Source organism: Rhineura floridana, chromosome 6, assembly GCF_030035675.1.
Source record: "Rhineura floridana isolate rRhiFlo1 chromosome 6, rRhiFlo1.hap2, whole genome shotgun sequence".
NCBI lineage: Eukaryota > Metazoa > Chordata > Lepidosauria > Squamata > Rhineuridae > Rhineura > Rhineura floridana.
The window spans coordinates 93,936,272-93,957,772 of NC_084485.1; the positions used below are offsets into that span (position 1 = coordinate 93,936,272).

At 41.3% G+C, this 21,501-nt stretch overlaps 1 protein-coding gene across 13 annotated transcripts in view; it reads right to left on the minus strand.

The window, feature by feature from the left end:
- SSBP3 (single stranded DNA binding protein 3) overlaps nt 1-21,501 on the minus strand; it is a 244,673-nt gene that overhangs the window by 84,380 nt on the left and 138,792 nt on the right. For all 13 annotated transcript variants that reach the window (XM_061633088.1, XM_061633079.1, XM_061633083.1 and 10 more), the window contains exon 5: nt 2,588-2,677. In XM_061633088.1, the coding sequence (XP_061489072.1) occupies nt 2,588-2,677 (90 nt within the window). The remainder of the gene's footprint in view (nt 1-2,587; nt 2,678-21,501) is intronic.

Below are 21,501 nucleotides of genomic sequence, written 5' to 3' on the forward strand. Positions count from 1 at the left end.
CAGGACATTTGTTTTGGTGGCCCCTCGCCTTTGGAATGACCTCTCCTCTGAGATGGCTCTCACCATAACATTGATGCCTTTTTGTCAGCAGGTAAAGGTGCACCTCTTTGCAAAGGCTTTTGTGGAGGGGTGAGGTGCACTGGGCATTTGAAAGTCTGTCACTGCTGCTCGTTTTATTTATCACTGAATTCTGTATTTTGTTTTATATTGTTGTAATCTTATTGTTTACTTTTTGGTTTAGACTGTGCATATTTTGGTCCTGGGACCTTCAGCCAGAGGTAGATTATAAATACTTGTAGTAAATAAATAAAATAATAAGCTCATCCAAAATCAAAATAGCCAATGTTGTCCAACTGAGTTACTGCTTAAAGGGAAAGCACACTATCAGCTTGCTGAACTGTTTAACTTCACCCAGTGCTATAAAGTTTAGAATACATGCCCACGAACAAATCCTCTGAAATACATTGGCAAAAGAGGATTCTTTCCATCAAACAGACTGAAATAAAAATCCTGATACCACCACATGTTGTACCAAAGGCATACAAAACTTGGGTTGCTGGCAAATGTTACCATCTCACATCTTTCATTTCCACCAACATCAAAATCCCACTTACATTTGTTTTAGTACCTCAGAACCAATAGATTCTCTTTTTCTAAGTGCACACATGTCCTATAAAGCTATTATTCTTTTTAAAAAATATATTACAGCTGTCTAAGAAGCTAGCTACAAAATTAGTAGTTTTAACACCTTAATGGAGACCATACAGCATGGATAAAACCATTCATTGCCCAATACTTTTACTTCCATACAGCCAATAACTCAAATAAGGTAAAACAAATGTCCAGACTACATCCAATATTTATCTCTTTTAGGAAAGGACTCGTGTTGATACGTAGTTCTGTTATAGTAAAATTAAAATCATGACTACCAATAACCAAGCATGGCAGCTAACCTATGGCTTATGAGCTATGTGTCCATTTTATTTACCATAGTCTCTCATTAGGATGATTATCCCAATTTAAAAGGGCAGGATTCTGCCCCACATGGTTACACAGATGAACATGAAGACATGCTAGCAACATTATGCTTGGTTACAAGAAATAAAATGGCAACAAACTAATCTTACTACAGTAGGGCCCCACTCATAAGGCAGGTTAGGTTCCAGACCCCCGCAGAAAAGCAAAAACCACCGAAAAGCGGATCAGCTGTAGTGCAGGGGTCTGGAACCTAATCCACTGATCGTGCCGGAGGAGGAGAAAATCAGCTGTAGTGACTACAGCTGATCTTCCCCTCCTCTGGCGTGATCAGCTGAAGCGCGGGAGTCTGATTGCACCAGAAGAGGAGGAGATCAGCTGTAGTGCTCTACAGCTGATCTTCCCCTCCTCTGGTGCGATCAGCTCGAGCATGGGAGTCTGATCGTGCCAGAAGAGGAGGAGATCAGTTGTAGTGCTCTACAGCTGATCTTCCCCTCCTCTGGTGCGATCAGCTCGAGCATGGGAGTCTGATCGTGCCAGAAGAGGAGGAGATCAGCTGTAGTGCTCTAGCCACCCCTCCAGCTGATCGCCCTGCTGGCGCCATATTAACGGAACACCGAAAAGTAGGGTGCCGAGAAGTAGGGTCCTACTGTACTTCTGAGATGATGATTTCTAAGCCTACTGCTTTATTTTTTATTTTTAAAGAGTTGCCTGAAGTTCACAAATATTGGGAGTTAGCAACTTCAAAATTAGATCATATAAGTGGTGAAAATCCTCTGTATCTATAAACAAAGGAGTTGGGGGGAGGCAAAATAGTGACAAGTTCCTTGAAAAATGAAAATTAACTGCATCCTGCAGCTTGCAAAGTCTCCAACACGGCCCTTCTGTGTGGCACAATTTGTCCAACTATAACACAGAGATGAGACAGTTTAGAGAATTAAAACCTGTTGAAAATCCTGATTGTTCAAAATCACTGTTAACCTCCTACGTCTGTTTAGTGTTAAACTTACATTTCTGTCACTCGCAAATCTATGACATGGAGAGCAAATGTGGCTAAAGGTAAACTTTGCTATGAGAAGGGAAATTCAGGAGAAAATGATCTCAACTCCAACAGACAGAACTGTAAGGCTGGGTTTCTCCCTCATTGCCAACATGCTGCAGTATTGGCCCAGGCTGGATGTGGTTCTGTCTGTGGCTAAAGCTTAAACTGGTTTCGCTAAGAGAATTCAGTGATGGCAGTTGGAAAAAATCGAGTGGTTAACCAAAAGGGAAAGGAGAGTCTAAATCCTGAACGTTTTGAATTACACACAAGCCAGTCACGACCAATAAATAAAGAATCTTTTAAAGCAGTTTTGGAAAATATTGAATTGTTAAAAAAGAAGAACAACAAACCTTGTTTTCCAGACCAGAGAAATCTAACGCACACGCACACACACTGCAAAAACAAAGGTTAAGGGAAACCTCACAGAACGTTACAACTAATTAGGTATTGCTGGCTGTTTTATTTGAAAAGCGTCTTTGAAACTATGATTTGTCTATAAGCTGCTTAAGAATCCATTCATGCACATGCATGCAGTAAATAGCAACAAAAGTCAGGAGATCCAATTCTTACCTGAAAGAAACCTGGAGGAATGGGTCCCCCTGGCATTCCGTCATTTGGAGGAATGTTTCCAAGTACCGGACTTGGCGCTGCAGCTGCACTCTGTACAAAACAAAAAAACATGTTACAGATAAACACTAATTTCAGGTCAGCTGAAAAAGAAGTCAACACACATCTCATGGATCCATCAATTAGATCCATATTGGATCCATAACCAATATAATCATCATCAAGCCTACCCAATGGAAATCAAAGCCTCTGTATTGGAAGAATGCCAATGGCTGTCATTCAGATTAGCGTGCAGTTGGAAATCTGGTTCTGTCACCAAGTAAATTTGTGCAATACCCACTTTTAAGGGGCTTCAATGGAAATTACAAAGCAGGTTTCAAAACTAAACAATCATGATACAGTCCTGAAGTTACTCACTGTCAAAGAAGATGGCAACCTCCTATTATTTGGAGCAGAAGCCTAGCTGTAGTGTGTGCAGAAACACACTCCAATGCCTCAGTGCCTGGGCTCTTGTTCAGTGCACAACATGATTATTCATACAGCCTAATTCAGGAATAATGAAGCTTCAGCCATCTCCCTCCCTCTTCTAAGTTTAAGTTTTAAACTCACAATTTTAAGTGATAGTTGCTGACGTCATAGGCATGCATGTTTAGGCACTTGCCTGAACATGTGAATATGCATCCATGGACCGGAGGAAGGGGCATATATGAAAGCCCCACCCCACACTGACCCTGCCCATTCAGTTCCTAACCTTCCCTGTGTTTAACGTTCTACTTATATTCAAGCAAATGTGAGTAAAAGTCCCCTGCAAGATCCTTCCTGCTCATCACAGTAAGGTTGGAATAGTATATGCAGGGACATTGGGGCAGGGCTTGCACACGCACCCCTGTCCCCATAACCACTTTTAAACAGGCCTGAACACAGCTTATACCTCAAGAACATCCATTTCAACCAAAACACACACACACACACACACTCAAACTTCCATCCCTTCCGATGAAGAAATACATTAACCACAATCTGCAATCTCAATGTATCAGAAGCCTGAAATGATTAATTCTGCTCCATAAAACATGACATGTTATACTGAGTATTTAAAGTAAAGCAAAACAAATAAAGAAGTATCATCCATTTGTTACCTTGTATCCTTTCCTTCCTCCAAATGAAGCACAGAGCACACTTTTAGCTTCAAACCACCCTACAAGGTAGGTTGTGAGGTAGGCCTAACTAGGCCACCCAGTAAGCTTCATAGCTGAGCAGGGAATCTAAATATGAGTTTCCTCACATTCAGAGCCAACATTCTGGCCACTCCACCACACTGGCACTCAAGTTTCCTTCTCCTCCCAGAAATTCTGACCTTTACTTTAATTCCCTGGATTTCTAAGTGACCAAATAGATGCACAGGCTTCAGTCAATGTCCTCATTTGATCTTTGGCACTATTTTATGAGGTTTATATGGGATTTGGGGGAAAAGGCTTTCCCATTAATAGACCCCAGTATAATTTCTTAATCATATCTGGAATTACACTAACTGAACAAGTAATTTAAAAAAAACACCCTTTACTTGTCTCCAGCAGTTTCCTAGTTCAAATATAAATAATGGAAAACGTTTCTTCTTTTCTTGGTCCAGTTGGTTCTGCCCAATGAACAAATTTGGTTTTTTCACTTTTACTAAACCAAGACCACATTTACGCCATACATTTATTCCACTATTATTCCACTTTAAACAGTCTTGGCTTCCCCCAAAGAATCCTGAGAAGAGTGCTGAGAGTTGTTAGGAGACATCTGTTTCCCAGATAGAGCTACAATTCCTACAATTCCCAGATAGAGCTACAATTCTGGGAAAAGGGTCTGGCTGTTAAATCTTTCTGTAAATTGTAGCTCTGTGAAGGAAATAGGAGTCTCCTAACAACTCTCAGTATTCTTAAATTACAGTTCCCAGAGTTCTCTGGGGGAAGCCATGACTGTTCAAAGTAGAATAATAGTGGAATAAATATATGGTGTGAATGTGACCCAAGTCAAGACTTTACCAAGCATTATCTCGCCACCATCATACTTATATCTAGTCAGCATTACTATTAACGTTTATTCATTCATTCCCTATTTTCCAAGGGGAAAAACATACATGCCAAGGGGAAAATATTTGGGACATGCAGGAAAGGCATGAAACAAAAGCCACAGATGAAAGGATAGACTGTCATTTTACAACTGAAGATAGCACATAATTCAACAACAGCAAGACAAAGGAAATAAAATTCAATTTGCCATTTCTAAACCATCACGCCACTTCAGCCTTTCACTCATGGAACTAAAAATCTGATGTAGTCTTGACTTTTTTTAATGACAGATTCTTATGCCCTTAACTGGCTCATGACTGTATTGTACTTGCACACCGCATTAAACCATGATTTGGCATTATGAGAGTAAGCCGCAATGAGGCTCAGGCTCGTGTACTCTGCTCCCTTCTCTGGCATGGCCATGAAGAGATTGGAAGCTTTCACTTGAAACTAATCACAGGCTGTTATGATGTCTGCATCTTAACAAACTACTGTTAGTCTTAACTATGATTAGTGGAAACAAGGCATCTTCAAAACATGGCTTATAAAGATGGCTTGTCTCAACTAACCACAGTAAAGATCAACCACAGTTTAGTGTTGTGTCATAACCCTAAACTGTGGTTGTAGAAGCTACCAATTTTCTCCATGTGGCTGCACCAGAGGGTAGGACTAGGTCTAATGGTTTTAAGTTGCAGGAGCATAGATTCAAATTGGACATTAGAAGGAACTTCTTGACAGTAAGGGCAGTTCGGCAATGGAACCGACTGCCTAGGGAGGTGGTGGGATCCCCTTCGCTGGATGTCTTCAAGCAGAGGCTGGACAGCTATCTGTGGGAGATGCTCTAGCTGTGGATTTCCTGCTGTGAGCAGGGGGTTGGACTCGATGGCCTACAAGGCCCCTTCCAACTCTATGATTCTATGATTCTATTCTATGATTCTAGGAGAGGGGAGGGGGAAGCATGCAAACTCAAGGCTTGCTGCAGTTCATCTTTATACACTAAACCAGTGGTTCCCAACCTGGGGGCCGTGACCCCCAGGAGGGCCACAAAATAATCCAGAGGGGGCCACGAACAGTAAAGAAATTGATTATCTATTAATTTTTTTAAAAAAGTCTTCACATCCTGGACGCTGTCTGCTCCACACTGCTGCTGCAGACGACACCTCCCTCTTGCTCCAAATGAGAAGCGACATAGCATCTTTCAGGCACGCCAAGAGCAGGTATCTGCCTATAAAACATGTGGCAGATGCCAAAGGAGGCTGAGGGTGGTGCTACCAGGAAGAAGAGGGGAATATTATCACCGACTTTGGTCTCCTAGCACTGCTTCCGCTGATGATGCCCTTACTCAGAACGATAGGGCTTTTCGTGAAGCAAAAAGAAGCAAGGCTGCAAGGAAAGGTTGCTTTCCTCCTTCCTTCCTGGCAGCCAGCCTGCCTGCCTTTCTTGGCTCCTGAATCACTGCTATCTCCTTTTAAAAATTATTCTTATTTGCAAGGCCGTCCAGATCTCGCCTTTGGCCCAGACGGAGCCAACAAGCAGTGAGAAAGCTCAGGACTTTCTCGCCCCCATCTCTGAGGCTGTGTATGTGTGCCAGCGTCCCCCCTTTCTTCCACCTATATTCCGCCCCCTCACCTCTCTCTCCAAGATGTTGCAGCAGTTGAGGGCTTCCCCCCTCCCACGTGTCCAAATGCATGAATGCCTGCAGGTGCTTGCAGGAGGGGCAAGTGTGTGTGCGTGTGTGCACTGATCTGTCTTCTGCTCCGCTCTCATTCCCCAAGTGCATGATAACCAAGTCATCAGTTCTGATTATCATCTCAAGGCGTAAACGCACTAACCCCCCTCCTCAATCTATCTACCCTTTTGTCTTCACAATCTAGCTTCTCCACCATAACTACATTGCTGCTTCTTGATGATGATGATGATTTAAAAGGTCAGCAGGTTGGGAGACACTGGAGTTCAATACTGCAGCTCAAATGTATTTATTTAATTATTATTGCATTTATATCCCACCTTTCCTCCAAGTTGCTCAAGGTGGTCACGTGGTTCCCCCCATTTCATTTTATCCTTACACCAACCCTGTGAGATAGGTCAGGCTGAGAGACTGTCTCTGGCCCAAGATCACCCAGTGGACTTCATGGCTGGGTGGGGATTTGAGCCTGGATCTCAGTCCAACACTGTAACCTACTGGTGTTGGGAGACAGGACTGTACATCTTCAGACTATGTGTGTGTGTGTGGGGGGGAGTGGAATACCAATTTGATGAACCTTTGCATTAAGAAAAGAACGCAACACCTTCTGTCTGCAGGGAGCTTTTTATGGAAAGGGATTTTTGGAGTTGTGATTTTGCCAAGTACCATTTTTTAAAATTAGGCTAAAATTACAATTAGTGGGAGGGTGGGGGGAAGAATTTTTTTTAACTTAAAAAGGCGGTCCTGTACTCATAAAGATTGAGAACCACTGCATTAAACCATGTGTGCACAAACTGCATGTTTCCCAGTTGTGCTCTGAATGTGGCAGTAAGCTAGCAGAAGGAAGATAAACAGTCCTTCCCTCAAGATGCACCACTGAGGGCAAAATACTGATGGCAAAATACTCTTCCAAATTACTTATTTTTAATAAGAAGAAAATGTGGGTGTGTGGAGAATATTATAGTTATTACAAGTTTAATAGTCTACATGCTCTCTTTGTAGCCCCATGTTGAGGAGCCTTTGGCCCTCCAGCTGTTGTTAGGCAATTCCAATCAGCCCCAGGCATAGGAATCGCCAAGGATGATGAGTTCTATTCCAGCAACTTCTGGATGGCCACAGATTCTTCATCCCTGTTGTAGTCCTTTTGCAGCTACTACTTTTCTCAGTTTACAGAAGTTATTCTTAAATATTAAGATGAGTTCTGCCAATGTTGATGTGTGTGTTCCAACCTCTGATCTGAAAGCAGAACATTCTACTAAGCCCAAGGTAGGAATGTATACAAAGAAATACCTGTATGGAAAAATATCACATGAAATTAAATATGAAAGTTTATCTTACGTTTTATATTCTCAAAAGGGATAGTTCCAAAAATTCACTGAAGCTCACCAAGAGAATCTCATCTGTTCTGAATACTGTCCAGAGTAAGTTAACTAAGGCTGCAATCCTATACACAATTACCTAACAGCGAGTCACATAGGCCATGACGAGTGCTGATGACAGCTGATGACTGCTGGACAGACCACTGATTAATTCGATCCACTATGGCCATTAATATTGTTCCTCAAAGTAGGCTCCAAGGAAGAAGACCAAGGCATAAAATGAACACCCACGCCCTTCAAGATCCTATTAAGCGAGCTTGCTTTCAAACAACTCTCAAGAAACATCTACCTATGGAACTCCCTGAAAACGTGATGAGAATGATAGTGAGACTGAACATATCATTGACAAGAAAAGGAAAGCCTTCCAGATATGGCAAAAAGACATTAACTGTGCTGCTAAGAAAAAAATCTATGCCAGTGCAAAGGCTGAGGTCCAAAGAACTAGAGAACTTAAGAACGCCTGGTGTATAAAGAAAGTTCAAGAAATCCAGCACTTTGCAGATGTGCACAATGCAAGGGGCTTTTTTAATGCCACAAAGGCCATTGACGGACCAACAAATTATTCTACAAATCCCTTATGTTCAATAGATGGTACCAAACTTCTAAAGGACAAAGAGTCTATTGCACTGCATTGGAAAGAGCATTACCACAACCTCCTTAATCGTAACTCTATTGTGGCTGATGAGGTCTTCTCGCAAATCCCACAACAAATTAGAGATGACCTTGCAGTATCCCCTAATTTGGATGAAGTCAGTAAAGCCATTAATCAAATGAAGAATAACAAAGCCAGTGGACCTGATGGGATTCCTGCTGAAGTCTTTAAAGAAGGTGGGCCTGAACTTACACAACAACTTCATAAGCTCATCGAAAAAATGTGGATCAGGGAAGAGATCCCGGAAGACTTTAGGGATGCCATAATTATCACTCTTTTCAAGAAGGGTGATAAAACGGATTGTGGGAACTACTGAGGCATCTCTCTTCTTGCTACCACAGGTAAAATCCTTGCAAGGATTCTCGCGAATTGCCTCCTACCTATCTTAGAAGACATCCTCCCTGAATCCCAAAATGGTTTCTGCCCTTCCAGGGGTACAGTAGACATGATCTTCACTGCACAACAGCTTCAAGAAAACTGCAGGGAGCAAAACCGACCTCTGTATATGGCGTTTATTGATCTGACTAAGGCCTTCGATACTGTAAATCAAACTGCTCTCTGGACCATGCTTCTGAAAATTGGATGCCCTGATAAATTTGTGAATATTTTGCAACTCCTCCATGACAACATGACAGCAACAATTTTGGATAACAATGGCTCTCAAAGTGATCCATTCAAAGTGGGATCAGGCATCAAACAGGGATGTGTCATTGCTCCGACCTTATATGCTATTTTTATCGCCATGATTCTATACCTTGTTGAGGGGAAACTTCCCACTGGCATGGAAATCACATATCAAACAGATGGAAAGCTTTTTTATCTCAGTAGGCTGAAAGCAAAAAGTAAGGTAATTACAACCTCTGTCATAGAACTTCAATATGCTGATGATAATGCAGTCTCCGCACAGTCAGAGGAAGATCTTCAAACTATCCTAAATGTCTTTGCACAAGCATATGAAAAGCTTGGCCTCTCGCTTAACCAGGGCTGTGGAGTCGGTACACCAGACCTTCGACTCCGACTCCTCTATTTTTCTACTGTCTGACTCTGACTCCTTCATAAATGGCAAATGTATATTAACTAGTAATAACACATTTACTGTAGTAAAATGGTAGCATAAGGCATTTCATCACCACCACGTGAATCCAGAGCTTGGAAAAGTTACTTTTTTGAACTACAACACCCACAAGCCCAATCCCTGGGGCTGATGGGAGTTGTAGTTTAAAAAAGTAACTGTTCCAAGCTCTGGATTCGTGTGGTGGTGATGAAATGCCTTGTGCTACCATTTTACTACAGTAAATGTGTTATTACTAGTTAATATACATTTGCCATTTATGAAGGAGTCGGAATCGGAGTCGGTACATTTCTACAGACTCCGACTCCACCCAAAATTGCTCCTGACTCCGACTCCACGAGTCCGACTCCACAGCCCTGTGGTTAACATCAAAAAAACCAAAGTGCTTCATCAGCGAGTGCAAACCAATCCCTCTGTAGCACCATCAATCCAGCTTAATGGTGCAACGCTGGAGAATGTCAATCACTTTTCTTATCTTGGCAGCCATCTCTCTGTAAAAGCTGACACCCACGCTGAAATTCAGCATCGTCTGAGCTATGCGAGTGCCACATTCTCCCAAATGAAGCGTAGAGTGTTCGAGGATCGGGATATTCGCAGGGAGACCAAAATGCTTATTTACAAAGCCATTGTACTACTGACCTTACTGTACGCCTGTGAAACATGGACCATCTATAAATGCCACTCCCAACTTCTTGAAAGATTCCACCAACACTACCTCCGGAAAATTCTGCAAATTACTTGGGAAGATAGGTGGACTAATGTTAGCGTATTGGAAGAAGCAAAGACCACCAGTGTTGAAACAATGATCCCCCAAAATCAACTTTGCTGGACCGGCCATGTTGTTCGAATGCCTGATCACCGTCTTCCAAAGCAGCTACTTTACTCCCAACTTAAGGATGGAAAACGGAGTATCGGTGGACAGCAAAAGAGGTTTAAAGATGTTCTCAAAGCTAATCTAAAAAAAGTAACATAAGCATCGAGAACTGGGAAGCTTTGGCCCGTGAGCATCCCAATTGGAGGTCGGCCATTATCAAAGGTGCTATGGACTTTGAAGAAGCAAGAGTACAGGGTGAAAGGGACAAACAAGCTAAGCAGAAGGCACGTCAAGCAAATCCTCATCGTGACCATCTTCCATCTGGAAACCTATGTCCTCACTGTGGGAGGCTGTGTGGATCCAGAATTGGCCTCCACAGTCACGGACCCACCGTTAAAGACCTTACCTTGGAAGACAATCTTACTCGGCCACGAGTGATCGCCAATGAATGAATGATGAACATGGGTCTTATTTCTGAATAGACATGTATAGGATTGGACCTTGCAAAACTGTAAACAGAATCATAGTAAAGTTCTTGTGTGGCCCTGCTCCCTCTGCCCATTGGGAATAGCTGTACAACTCCCTGGCAAGGCAACCTACAATTTACCAGTAGATTCAAACATACCATGTCTCAAAAATCACTTATAGAATATTAGCAGCAACAGGGTTCACTTTATAGGATCAGCTATATGTGGGAAAATGCCAGCATGATGGCATATACCACAGGATATATAATATGAGGGTGTGCGTGTCTCTATAAGAATTAGTGACCACGAAAAGACAGAGGGCTCAATATGTCTCCATTAAGCATCCTGAAATCTCACCAGCAAAGATGCGTCAAAAAAAATTCTCTGCCTACCAAGTACGCTGCGTCTTCTCAACAAATCCTGTTTTATAGCTACTAAACATCAAGAAAAGTTTGTTATCAGACCGCAGTAACTTTACTTCTCTTAATTAATACATTTTCATTCTTCACAGCTGAGAAGAAAAAGTTTGAAACAATTTGGTTAGAAAGCGACATCCAAGCACACAAAAAAAATTTGTCTTGGTTTGGCAAAACCATTGCCACAAAAATGGTTCTCCTCCCTAAGTTAAATTAACTATTTCAAATTCTTCTTGAGATTGCAACTGTTTTTCCGATTAAGAAAATGCAGACCCTTCTGAACAATTACTATGGAATGACAGAAAATCTTGCTCTGTGTGTGTGGGGGGGGGAGAGAGTTTTGCATACACACAGAGGAAAGGGTAATTTAGCTTAGGAGTCACAAATTTGATGTTTTAATATTTCACATGATTCAGACTTCCTACTTACTTCCATTGGGTAGAAATGGAAAAGTTAAATGCAAAAACAATGAAAATGAATGTGATTCATTTTGCCTATGTTCCTTAGAAATGTGTATCAGATCAGTAACCCTTATACACTGGCCATGCTTGTCTGAAATAAAACATTTCCCCCTTACATTATTTGTTGACCATCCTAGCTGAATGACAGAGGATCTATATTCCCTGGAAAGAGAAATAAATCTTCTGCTTCATAGACATAACTAATTATAATCATAGTCTTTCTCTTCAACAACTTATGACCAATTTCCAAGAGTTAAGGTACTGGTATCAGTTATTACAGGTCCAACAGGTGAGGTATTTTGTTAATAACAGTAACATTATAACATGCACTGAAATGCACACATTAACTTGGTATTAAAATACTATCCAAGTAGCACCTTACCACTAATCAGCATGCAAACATTTCAGTTTAACATCTAACTAATGTTGGCAGGGTTGGGATGAACCTGGAATCCTTACCCACACATGGGATCAGTTATTTAGATTTCTGGATTAAAAGTGTTTGGTGTTGCAAATACCTTCACAGGACAATCAACTCACCCTGGAGCAACATTAATGGGTATCTTCCCAGAGCAGCAAGCAGAAACATTACGCAAACAACTACTTCTCTTGTCTTTTGACCGTAGTCAAAGTGGAAAAAGCTACATGTTGGAAAGGTCAAAAACTACTTACTGTAAAATCTTGGTACATAAAGTTGTGAGACCATCTCACCGTGGACAAACTGGCACAGCAAATAAGAATCTCTAAGAACTTATTTAAACCAGAAGTATTGACTCCTGATACCATGCCTGAGAAATGTCAATGGGTCACACCTGAATACAGCTCAATCAATAAATACCAAGTAATGTTGACACTCATTGAATTCTTTGTAATTAAGAATCCTATTTGGTTGTTCAGGTTCATTTCTCCTATTGTGTAGTCATTAATTTGCCCGTATGTTTTTCCTTTGTTTACAATTTGTAATTTTTAAAAACCTGTTATTTAAAATGTTTTTTAAAAAACTAACTCATTTCCCTCATCCTGCCAGGATGGCATAGCAGCAGAGAAACAAGCAGTAAACTGGCAGAAGAGTTTGTCCTTTCTATTTTTACTACCATCATTTCACACCCAAAAACTACTGAGACAAGAAGTGCTGCCTTAGTGCTGCACCTTGGGATCCCAATAGGTGCTCTTGTATTACAAATGGAACAATCCTAATCATACAAAAATAGTCATTTCTATACTAATGCAACTAAACAGCCAGTTCACTCCCTTTTCAGCAAGCATACAGAGATGAAACCAGTAGAAAAACTGCCGCCACTTGATCAGGAGGTGTATTGGGTGGGGGGAAATCTGCCTTCTTCCCCCACCCCTTAGTTTTCCTTTTACTTCCCCCAGCCATTTGCAGCCACTTTAAGAGATTCCAGCTGTGTAACATTCCTTGAAAATGGCTCTAAGGGAAGAGGGAAAACTCATACAACCATCTTTGCTGTCCCAAGAAGTAACCTTCCTCCCAAGCCAGCACCACTCAAACCTGTGCACAAGCCAAGCACAGACACTTTCACCCCATCTACTGAAAGCTTGATTGAAGAGGAACCTACAAGACTGTCTATATGTTTGCCATGCACCTTTTTCCTGCCACCTTACCAGAAATAAGGGAAGCCTAGTCATATCTTTCTTCCCCCAACTGGAGGTGAGGGAAGAAGAGAAAAAGCCTTTTCTTCAGATTTTTAAAGCAGCATTATAAATTCAGATCTTGCCTGCCTTGGAATGGATAGCGAAAAATCTAGTGGAATATCACAAGCATCAAGTGATGTTGATCAAGAATGGGAAGGGTTTTAAAAAACCAAGGATGCTTGCAATCATATGTCTGGATATCTAATTAGTGGTTTTCTGGGGAGAGGGAGGGAGGGAGGGAGAGGGAGAACGTGTGTGTGTTATCCTGACTCTCTCTCTCTCTCTCTCTCTCTCTCTCTCTCTCTGTGTGTGTATTGTTAACCAATTGGGGTAAAATAAATTAATAAAGCAGGCACTCTTTGTACATCATAAAGTTGAAAGACAGGGAAACAAACATAATTTCTCTCTCCTTTGCAGGCCATCTTAAAGAGCAAGCAGAATTTTTAATCTAAGGCCACTATACATATTGTAAGGTCTCTGTAAAGTAAATGATCTTATTGAAAGTATGTCCAGGATCCAGCTCCAAACTGCAGTACACCCAATTACATTTTTTTAATAAAAGCTCTCTATCACACTAAGTGCTGCTCCTCCAAAGACAGCAGGCATCGTAATAAAGCTGCCAGCCAATATTTTATTGTTTCAGGAGATTTCCAGCATACTATAATCCCTTGCTGGTGAACCTCCAAGAGTTAAACAGATCCCCAAAACATCTTAGAAAAATGCAGTTCAGGTACTCTACAGTTCCACAACCCATCTACACATCAGGGAGGGAAATCCTGCACACTGTATTTAGCACTGCTATTTATAATGTAAAGCTTATCAATGCAAACCAGTGAAGAATATAGCAATGAATGCACTACTAAGTAAAAAGGAAAATATACAGATCTACAATCATGTTCTTCATCCACAATGGCACAAAACTCACCCTGGATAGGAAAGCCATGGAAAAAGAACCGCCAGGTATCATGGTCCCTTTGTGTGGTGTGTACAACCTCTCAATTTGGACATATTGCAGACACAGCAAGGCATCTGTTACATTTCCAGGCTGGCCTGGAATGCCCCGCACAGCTGCCAGTTGGAATGCAGGGTACAATGCAAACCTCTTCTAGCACAGGCATACCTCCCATCAAATCATGGAGTTATTTTTCCAAGATACACACATGGCAGTTCAATACACATTGTGACACTTGGTTGGAACTTAATAATTAAATGCCTACCAGTGCCCTGAACAGAATGCAAAACAAGAATCACATCTACCAGACTTGATGAATTATTTAGGAAGCTGCGGTGTGGCATTCTCTCTCTCTCAAAGCCCCCCTCCCCGCTTCATCCTTCCAATGGCATATCATCTATGATAGCAAGAGCAAAACTCCAAACCTATGGGCTGTGGAAACTTTTAGGAAGACCAAAGCAGTAAGTGAGGGAGAAACAAATACCACTTTCTACATTAGGTGATGTTCCCTCTAACATGGCAAAGATGTTTTTTCACAAAATGTCTTTTTTTTCAGTACCTACCATGAGCTTACCCTGGATCTGGCTTCTCTTCTGCAACACACCAACAATAGATTCTCTGAGGATGATCCTTTGTACAGGGTGCTGCACTAAGATTTGGGATCACAGCATACTAGGCTTTATCACTGATATGATAAGGTAGCCAAAGTGCAATTTAAGTATTTTTATCCTATAAATTATGCAGAATATAGTGAACAAAGGCTGTGGAATGGAAGCAAAAAATCAAGCATGTAAAGAAAATTTGTTTCAAGCCTGGATGTGATGGAGTTAGGCCACATTAAGGAGAAGCAATGCCAAGAAGATGGAATTACAATAAAGGGTTGGAAGAGTGATAATGCATACATTTTATATGTGATTAAAGTAAAACAGCACTGTACTGGCAACCATTCCCACACTCTTCTCTCCTTATATGTAATTAAACAAAAATGGAAGTAGATATCAGGCTTGCCTATAGTATATTGTAAGCGAGTTAGATTGTGATGGGGTCCAGCAGGTAAACAGCTAGCTTAGGTTCAGCAAATCTGTGCTGCTTTATCATTATCAGATTACATGCACACATATAGTTTTTATTCATTGAGTTACCTTGAAAGTTCCTTGCCTACTTTCTCAATGAGCTTGCACAATCAAGCCACTCTGCACTTCACAGGTTGGAGAGACAGAATTGGCATCTATGACTTCTGTCTTTCACCCAGGATCCCTTTCAACATGTCTGTAGCATATTGTTCCTAAAGGTCGCCTTCCCCAACATGGAGATATCCAGACATTATTCCAGCCCATGAGACATTGAGAAGAGCTAAGAAGACAATGGATTTCCCTTGAGGATACTTCTTTGCCAAATCTCTAAAGTAGACTGAAGGTCTAAGCAGGCTAAGTATCACCATCTGGCAAACTTGGGCCCCACACCACTGATAATACCTGCAGGGGGCCCACATCTGCTTGAGACACTCTGCTCTGATTTCCTTAACAGTGGCACTTGTAACCATCAATCTTTATTTTCCCAAAATGCAATACACTGGAAGGTCCAGTTTCAATGCATTCTGCATAAAAAATTGACTGCTATCACGAAAAACATGGCAACTGCAGCAGCAGAGGAAACTGGATCCACCAAGATGTCTAGGTAAGAGGAAACCAGAAATTGTGTCCTTTTGGAGTATAAGTAAAAACGTAAAGGTGTCCCCGTACTTGTAGTGCAAGTCGTTTCCAACTCTTAGGGTGACGTCTTGCGATGTTTACCAGGCGGACCGTATATATGGGGTGGGATTGCCAGTTCCTTCCCGGCCTTTCTTTACCCCCCAGCATATGCCGGGTACTCATTTTACCAACCACGGAAGGATGGAAGGCTGAGTGGACCTCAACCCCTTTTACTGGAGATTCGACTTCCTCCTTCCGTTGGAATCGAACTCCGGCCGTGAGCAGAGCTTTCGGCTGCGTTACCACTGCTTACCACTCTGTGCCACGGAGGATCATTTGGAGTATAAGAGTTGAATTAAATGTGACAGTCTCTAAGGATAAACTGTTGTTGGCACTCTACATGGTGGAAATAAAGTTGGAAAATCCTTATTGCTTCTGCTGGTCCAGTCATGTGGATCTCCACACAGCACATCTCTAATGTTGCTAAATAGGGGGATGGTGAATGCAACTGAATAGATGCACACAGTGAGGGTGTTTGGAGTGTTACATAAGTCACACAGAGGATCACCACTTCTTAACTGCTTCCATGTGAAAGCTCCAATGTTACAGTCAAACCTAAAAAAGGGGTGTTCAGTATTTGATGTTGCTATGCATTGTTATGTTTAGATGTGTTTGTGTTGCATGTTATTTTGGAGTATTATCTGTTTCTTCCAGTAAAGTTTTTTTTAAAAATTGGTGAACCATGGACATTGCTATAAGCTTTCAATAAGATGGTGATCACAAGCACAATATTAAACCAAGTGCCCAGAAGAGCTTCTCAGACTGAAATGCAACTTGAACTAAGTCAATATAATAACATCAATTAAAATAAATCTTTATTTGAGATGTGAACCATCTGCAGAAGATGATTTTCATATGTGGGGGATGGGGAAAGTGTAAAAAGATGTCATGGAACTGAAGAATTACTACACATGCCATACCTATGACACCACTGCGATTTCTTTTAGGATAAATAAATGGTGCCATGCTACATGAGAAAAAACCTGGTTAAAATTTTTATTATAAACAGCTCAGATCGAAGGAGCTAATAAATGGAAAAACAGACAAGGTCCACAGATTAAAGACTGGCTAAGTAGAGCAAGGAATGCATTACACATAGTACAGCTTGCACATTTGATGAGGTTTAAAGGGAGCAGGGAAGGGGGAAATAGCATTAGATTTAGTTCAAATTTGAACCTTTTTGTTAATTTTTTCAAATGGGTATTTCCATCAGAAAATAGATTTGGACATATTATATTTCTGGGATAAAATCTGGGTTATTCTGATATATATTAATGTAATTTAAAGAAAATAATGTATTTTTTTTTAAAATCAGCAAAGTGTTTGTGCCCATCACAGAGAAAGCACATACCAAAAGGGCAAAGCAGGCCCAATAAATGATCTCATTATGAACGCACTGTGCCCCTAAAAATGTTCAGCAGTGATTGCAGTTGCTTGAGCCGTTCAGTGCACCTGGTAGAGTTACAACACATCTGGGAAATGCCATTACTTTGGAACAGAGCTTAACATCTGCACATGTGGGAGGTCTGACAAATTTCTGCAGAATGGGAGACAAGGTTCAGAATTTCTACTTAGTTGTAAAGACAAAGTAAATTATAGGGCAGTTTTGGACATTCATTAATTATATTTTAAAACTAAACCAGCACAGAAAATGATGAAAATCTGGATGGATGAGTTTTGCTTCCAAACTTAGACATGCAGTCAACACACCGGCTCGGTACACTCCAGCAGATGCCATCTAAGCCTTTAAATCGCACACTAATTGTGCTAATTGAGCTAACAGTCGCTGTTTCGTCTCCCAGCCCTGAGTCAACCAGCGTCTTCTGGTACTGCTACAGAGATCCAAGCTGTTGGCTTTAGTGTTATTTTGTCAGCCATTAAATGATTCATCAGAGTCATTAATTGATTTATTACTGCTGCCTGCAAGTATAGCTTTGCAAATAAAGAATGATGTAGGTCAGAATGCAAAAGAAATTGAACAAAACAACACAGCTAGGAACTGGATGCTTAAATAATCTGTAGGAGTATCATGCAAAGATTAAAGAAAGTTATCAGGGGCAAAGGGAGTGGGGGGGAGGGGAAGAGATGATCCAGATGCTGGAATCCACTCTAGTTCTCAACCTTAGCTTTCAACTGCATAGGAAAAACATCCTGAGCTGTCACCACAGCCAACAACCCTGCAAGCTACCTATAATTTTCTTCTGTTAGGCCATCCAAAACTGGAAGCAAAACCAAAAGGATGCCACAACAGCTGAAAACGGTTTGATGTGAAAGAACTATGTTTCCATTCAGACTCTTGTAAATCTGAAGCCTCTATAAGCAATTGCAAAATTCAGACCAGGCTCTTAAACAGCCTTCTTTTTGTGTACATAGTGGAAGCCCTTGATGACAGGCAGGGCCGGTTCTAAAGGGCGGCCAGGTTGGGCACTGGCCCAAGGGCCCCGGAGCAACAGGAGCCCCTGAGGCACCCTCTGCTCCCCTTCCACAATCCACGCCCCCCACTTACCTGTCAGCCGGCTTTTTAGCATTGCCCTTAATGAAGATGGCGGCCGCAGCTTCCCTAAGGTACTGAAGCCGCTGCCGTCATCTTAGTTGATGGCAGAGATGTGCGCGCATAGCACGCACATTTGCCATCAACAAAGATGGCGGCGGAGACTTCATTCCCCTTAGGGAAACCGCAGCCGCCATCTTCATTAAGGGCAATGGTAAAGACTAGACAGGTAGGGGGCCGTGGGGGGCCACGCGCACATATGTGTGCGCACACCCACCCACCCACCGGGGGTCCAGGGCAAGCTGATGCCCAAGGGCCCCCACATGCCTGGAGCCGGCCCTGATTACAGGATACTTATAGTAGGTATCTTGTGCAGACTTTTATCTAATCAAAAGTGAAGAAAGAGTTTTTGAGCATACATATCTTTATAAATGACAGATGAAGGCATGAAGGGGATGCTTGTCAAATTTGCAGACAACACCGAATTGAATGGGGGAACGAATACTTTCAAAACCAGAAAAAAGACCCAAGATGATCTTGACAGGATGAAAAACTGGCACAAAATGAATTTCAACAGGGATAAATGTAAAGTTCTGCATTTAGGTAGGAAGAATCAACAATACATGTAAAAAGAATCTAGATCTCAATCTAAACATGAGTGAGCAACGCAATGCAGTGGCAAAAAAAGCTCATGGAATCCTAGGTTGTGTCAACAGAAGTATAATGCCCAGATCATAAGCAGTCATGGTTTGTTGTTGTTGTTGTTATGTGCCTTCAGGTCGATTACGACTTATAGCAACCCTATGAATCAGTGACCTCCAAGAGCATCTGTCATGAACCATCCTGTTCAGATCTTGTAAGTTCAGGTCTGTGACTTCCTTGATGGAATCAATCCATCCCAGCATTATTGTCTTTTCTAGTGAATCAGGTCTTCTCATGATGTGTCCAAAGTATGATAACCTCAGTTTCATCATTTTAGCTTCTAGTGATAGTTCTGGTTTAATTTGTTCTAACACCCAATTATTTCTCTTTTTCACAATTCATGGTATGCGCGCAAAGCTCTCCTCCAACACCACATTTCCAAGGAGTTGATTTTTCTCTTATCCGCTTTTTTCACTGTCCAACTTTCACATCCACACATAGAAATCAGGAATACCATGGTCTGAATGATCCTGACTTTAGTGTTCAGTGATACATCTTTGCATTTGAGGAACTTTTCTAGTTCTCTCATAGCTGCCCTCCCCAGTCCTAGCCTTCTTCTGATTTCTTGACTATCGTCTCCATTTTGGTTAATGACTGTGCTGAGGTATTGATAATCCTTGACAAGATCAGTGTCCTCGTTGTAAAGTTTAAAGTTACATAAATCTTCTGTTGTCATTACTTCAGCCTTTTTGACTTTCAGCTGTAGTCCTGCTTTTGTATTTCCCCCTTTAACTTTCATCAGCATTCATTTCAAATTATTACTGGTTTCTGCTAGTAGTATGGTATCGTCTGCATATCTTAAATTATTGATATTTCTCCCTCCAATTTTCACACCTCCTTCAGCTTGGTCCAATCCCGCTTTCCGTATGATATGTTCTATATATAGATTAAACAAATACGGTGATAAAATACACCCCTGTCTCACACCCATTCTGATTGGGAACCAATCGATTTCTCCATATTCTGTCCTTACAGTAGCCTCTTGTCCAGAGTATAGGTTGCGCATTAGGACAATCACATGCCGTGCCACCCCCATTTCTTTTAAAGCATTCCATAGTTTTTCATGATCTACACAGTCAAAGGCTTTGCTGTAATCTATAAAGCACAGGGTGATTTTCTTCTGAAATTCCTTGGTCCATTCCATTATGCAACATATGTTTGTGATATGATCCCTGATGCCTCTTCCCTTTCTAAATCCAGCTTGGACATCTGGCATTTCTCGCTCCATATATGGTAAGAGCCTTTGTTGTATAATCTTGAGCGTTACTTTACTTGAATGGGATATTAAAGCAATAGTTTCATAATTACTGCATTCCCTGGGATCCCCTTTCTTTGGAATCGGGATATATATTGAATGCTTCCAGTCTGTGGGCCATTGTTTAGTTTTCCATATTTCTTGACAATTTTTTGTCAAAATTTGGACAGATTCAGTCTCAGTAGCTTGTAGCAACTCTATTGGTATGCCATCTGTTCCTGGAGATTTGTTTTTTCCAAGTATTTTAAGAGCAGCTTTTACCTTACCTTCTAAAATTTCTGGTTCTTCATCATATGGTTCTTCCGTGAATGAATTTGTCATCCTTGCATCTCTTTTATAGAGTTCTTCAGTGTATTGCTTCCATCTTCCTTTTATTTCATCTCGGTCAGTCAGTGTGTTCCCCTGTTGATTATTCAACATCCCTACTCGTGGTTTAGATTTCCCTTTCATTTCTCTAATCTTTTGGAATAGGGCTCTTGTTCTTCCCTTTTTGTTGTCCTCTTCAGCAGTTATGGTAGCAACCACTATTCTGCTTTGGTCAGTCCTCACATGGAGTACTATGTTCACTACTGGGTTCCACAGTTTAAGAAGGATATAGACAAATGGAACATGCCCAGAAGAGGACAACAAAGATGGGAAAGGACAAGGAGATCAAGTCCTATGAGGAAAAGCTGAAGGAGTTGGGTATGTTTAGATTGGAGAAGAGGCAATATGATACCCATCTTCAAATATTCAAAGGGCTGTCAGACAGATGGGCAAAATTTAATTTTCTGTTGCTCCAGAGGGTAGGACCTGAACTTATAAATTCAAATTACAAGAAATGGGATTTAGATTGAACATTAGGAAGTATTGAAAGTGCTTCACATATACTCTCTCATTAATCTTTGTAACAAGCCAGTTGGGCATTGCAGATGGAAGGAGAAGGGCCTAAGAGACCTAAGTCCTGTGGCAAGACAAGATTTAAAATGGGCAATTTCTCAATGCATAGCTCAATGCATAGCTCAGTCTCTTAAACTACTACACAGCAGCTACAGGCAGGTGGAGTTACGAGCCAACTAAAACACACAATAATAAAATACATTTAAATAAAATAGAAAGAGTCAAAGCA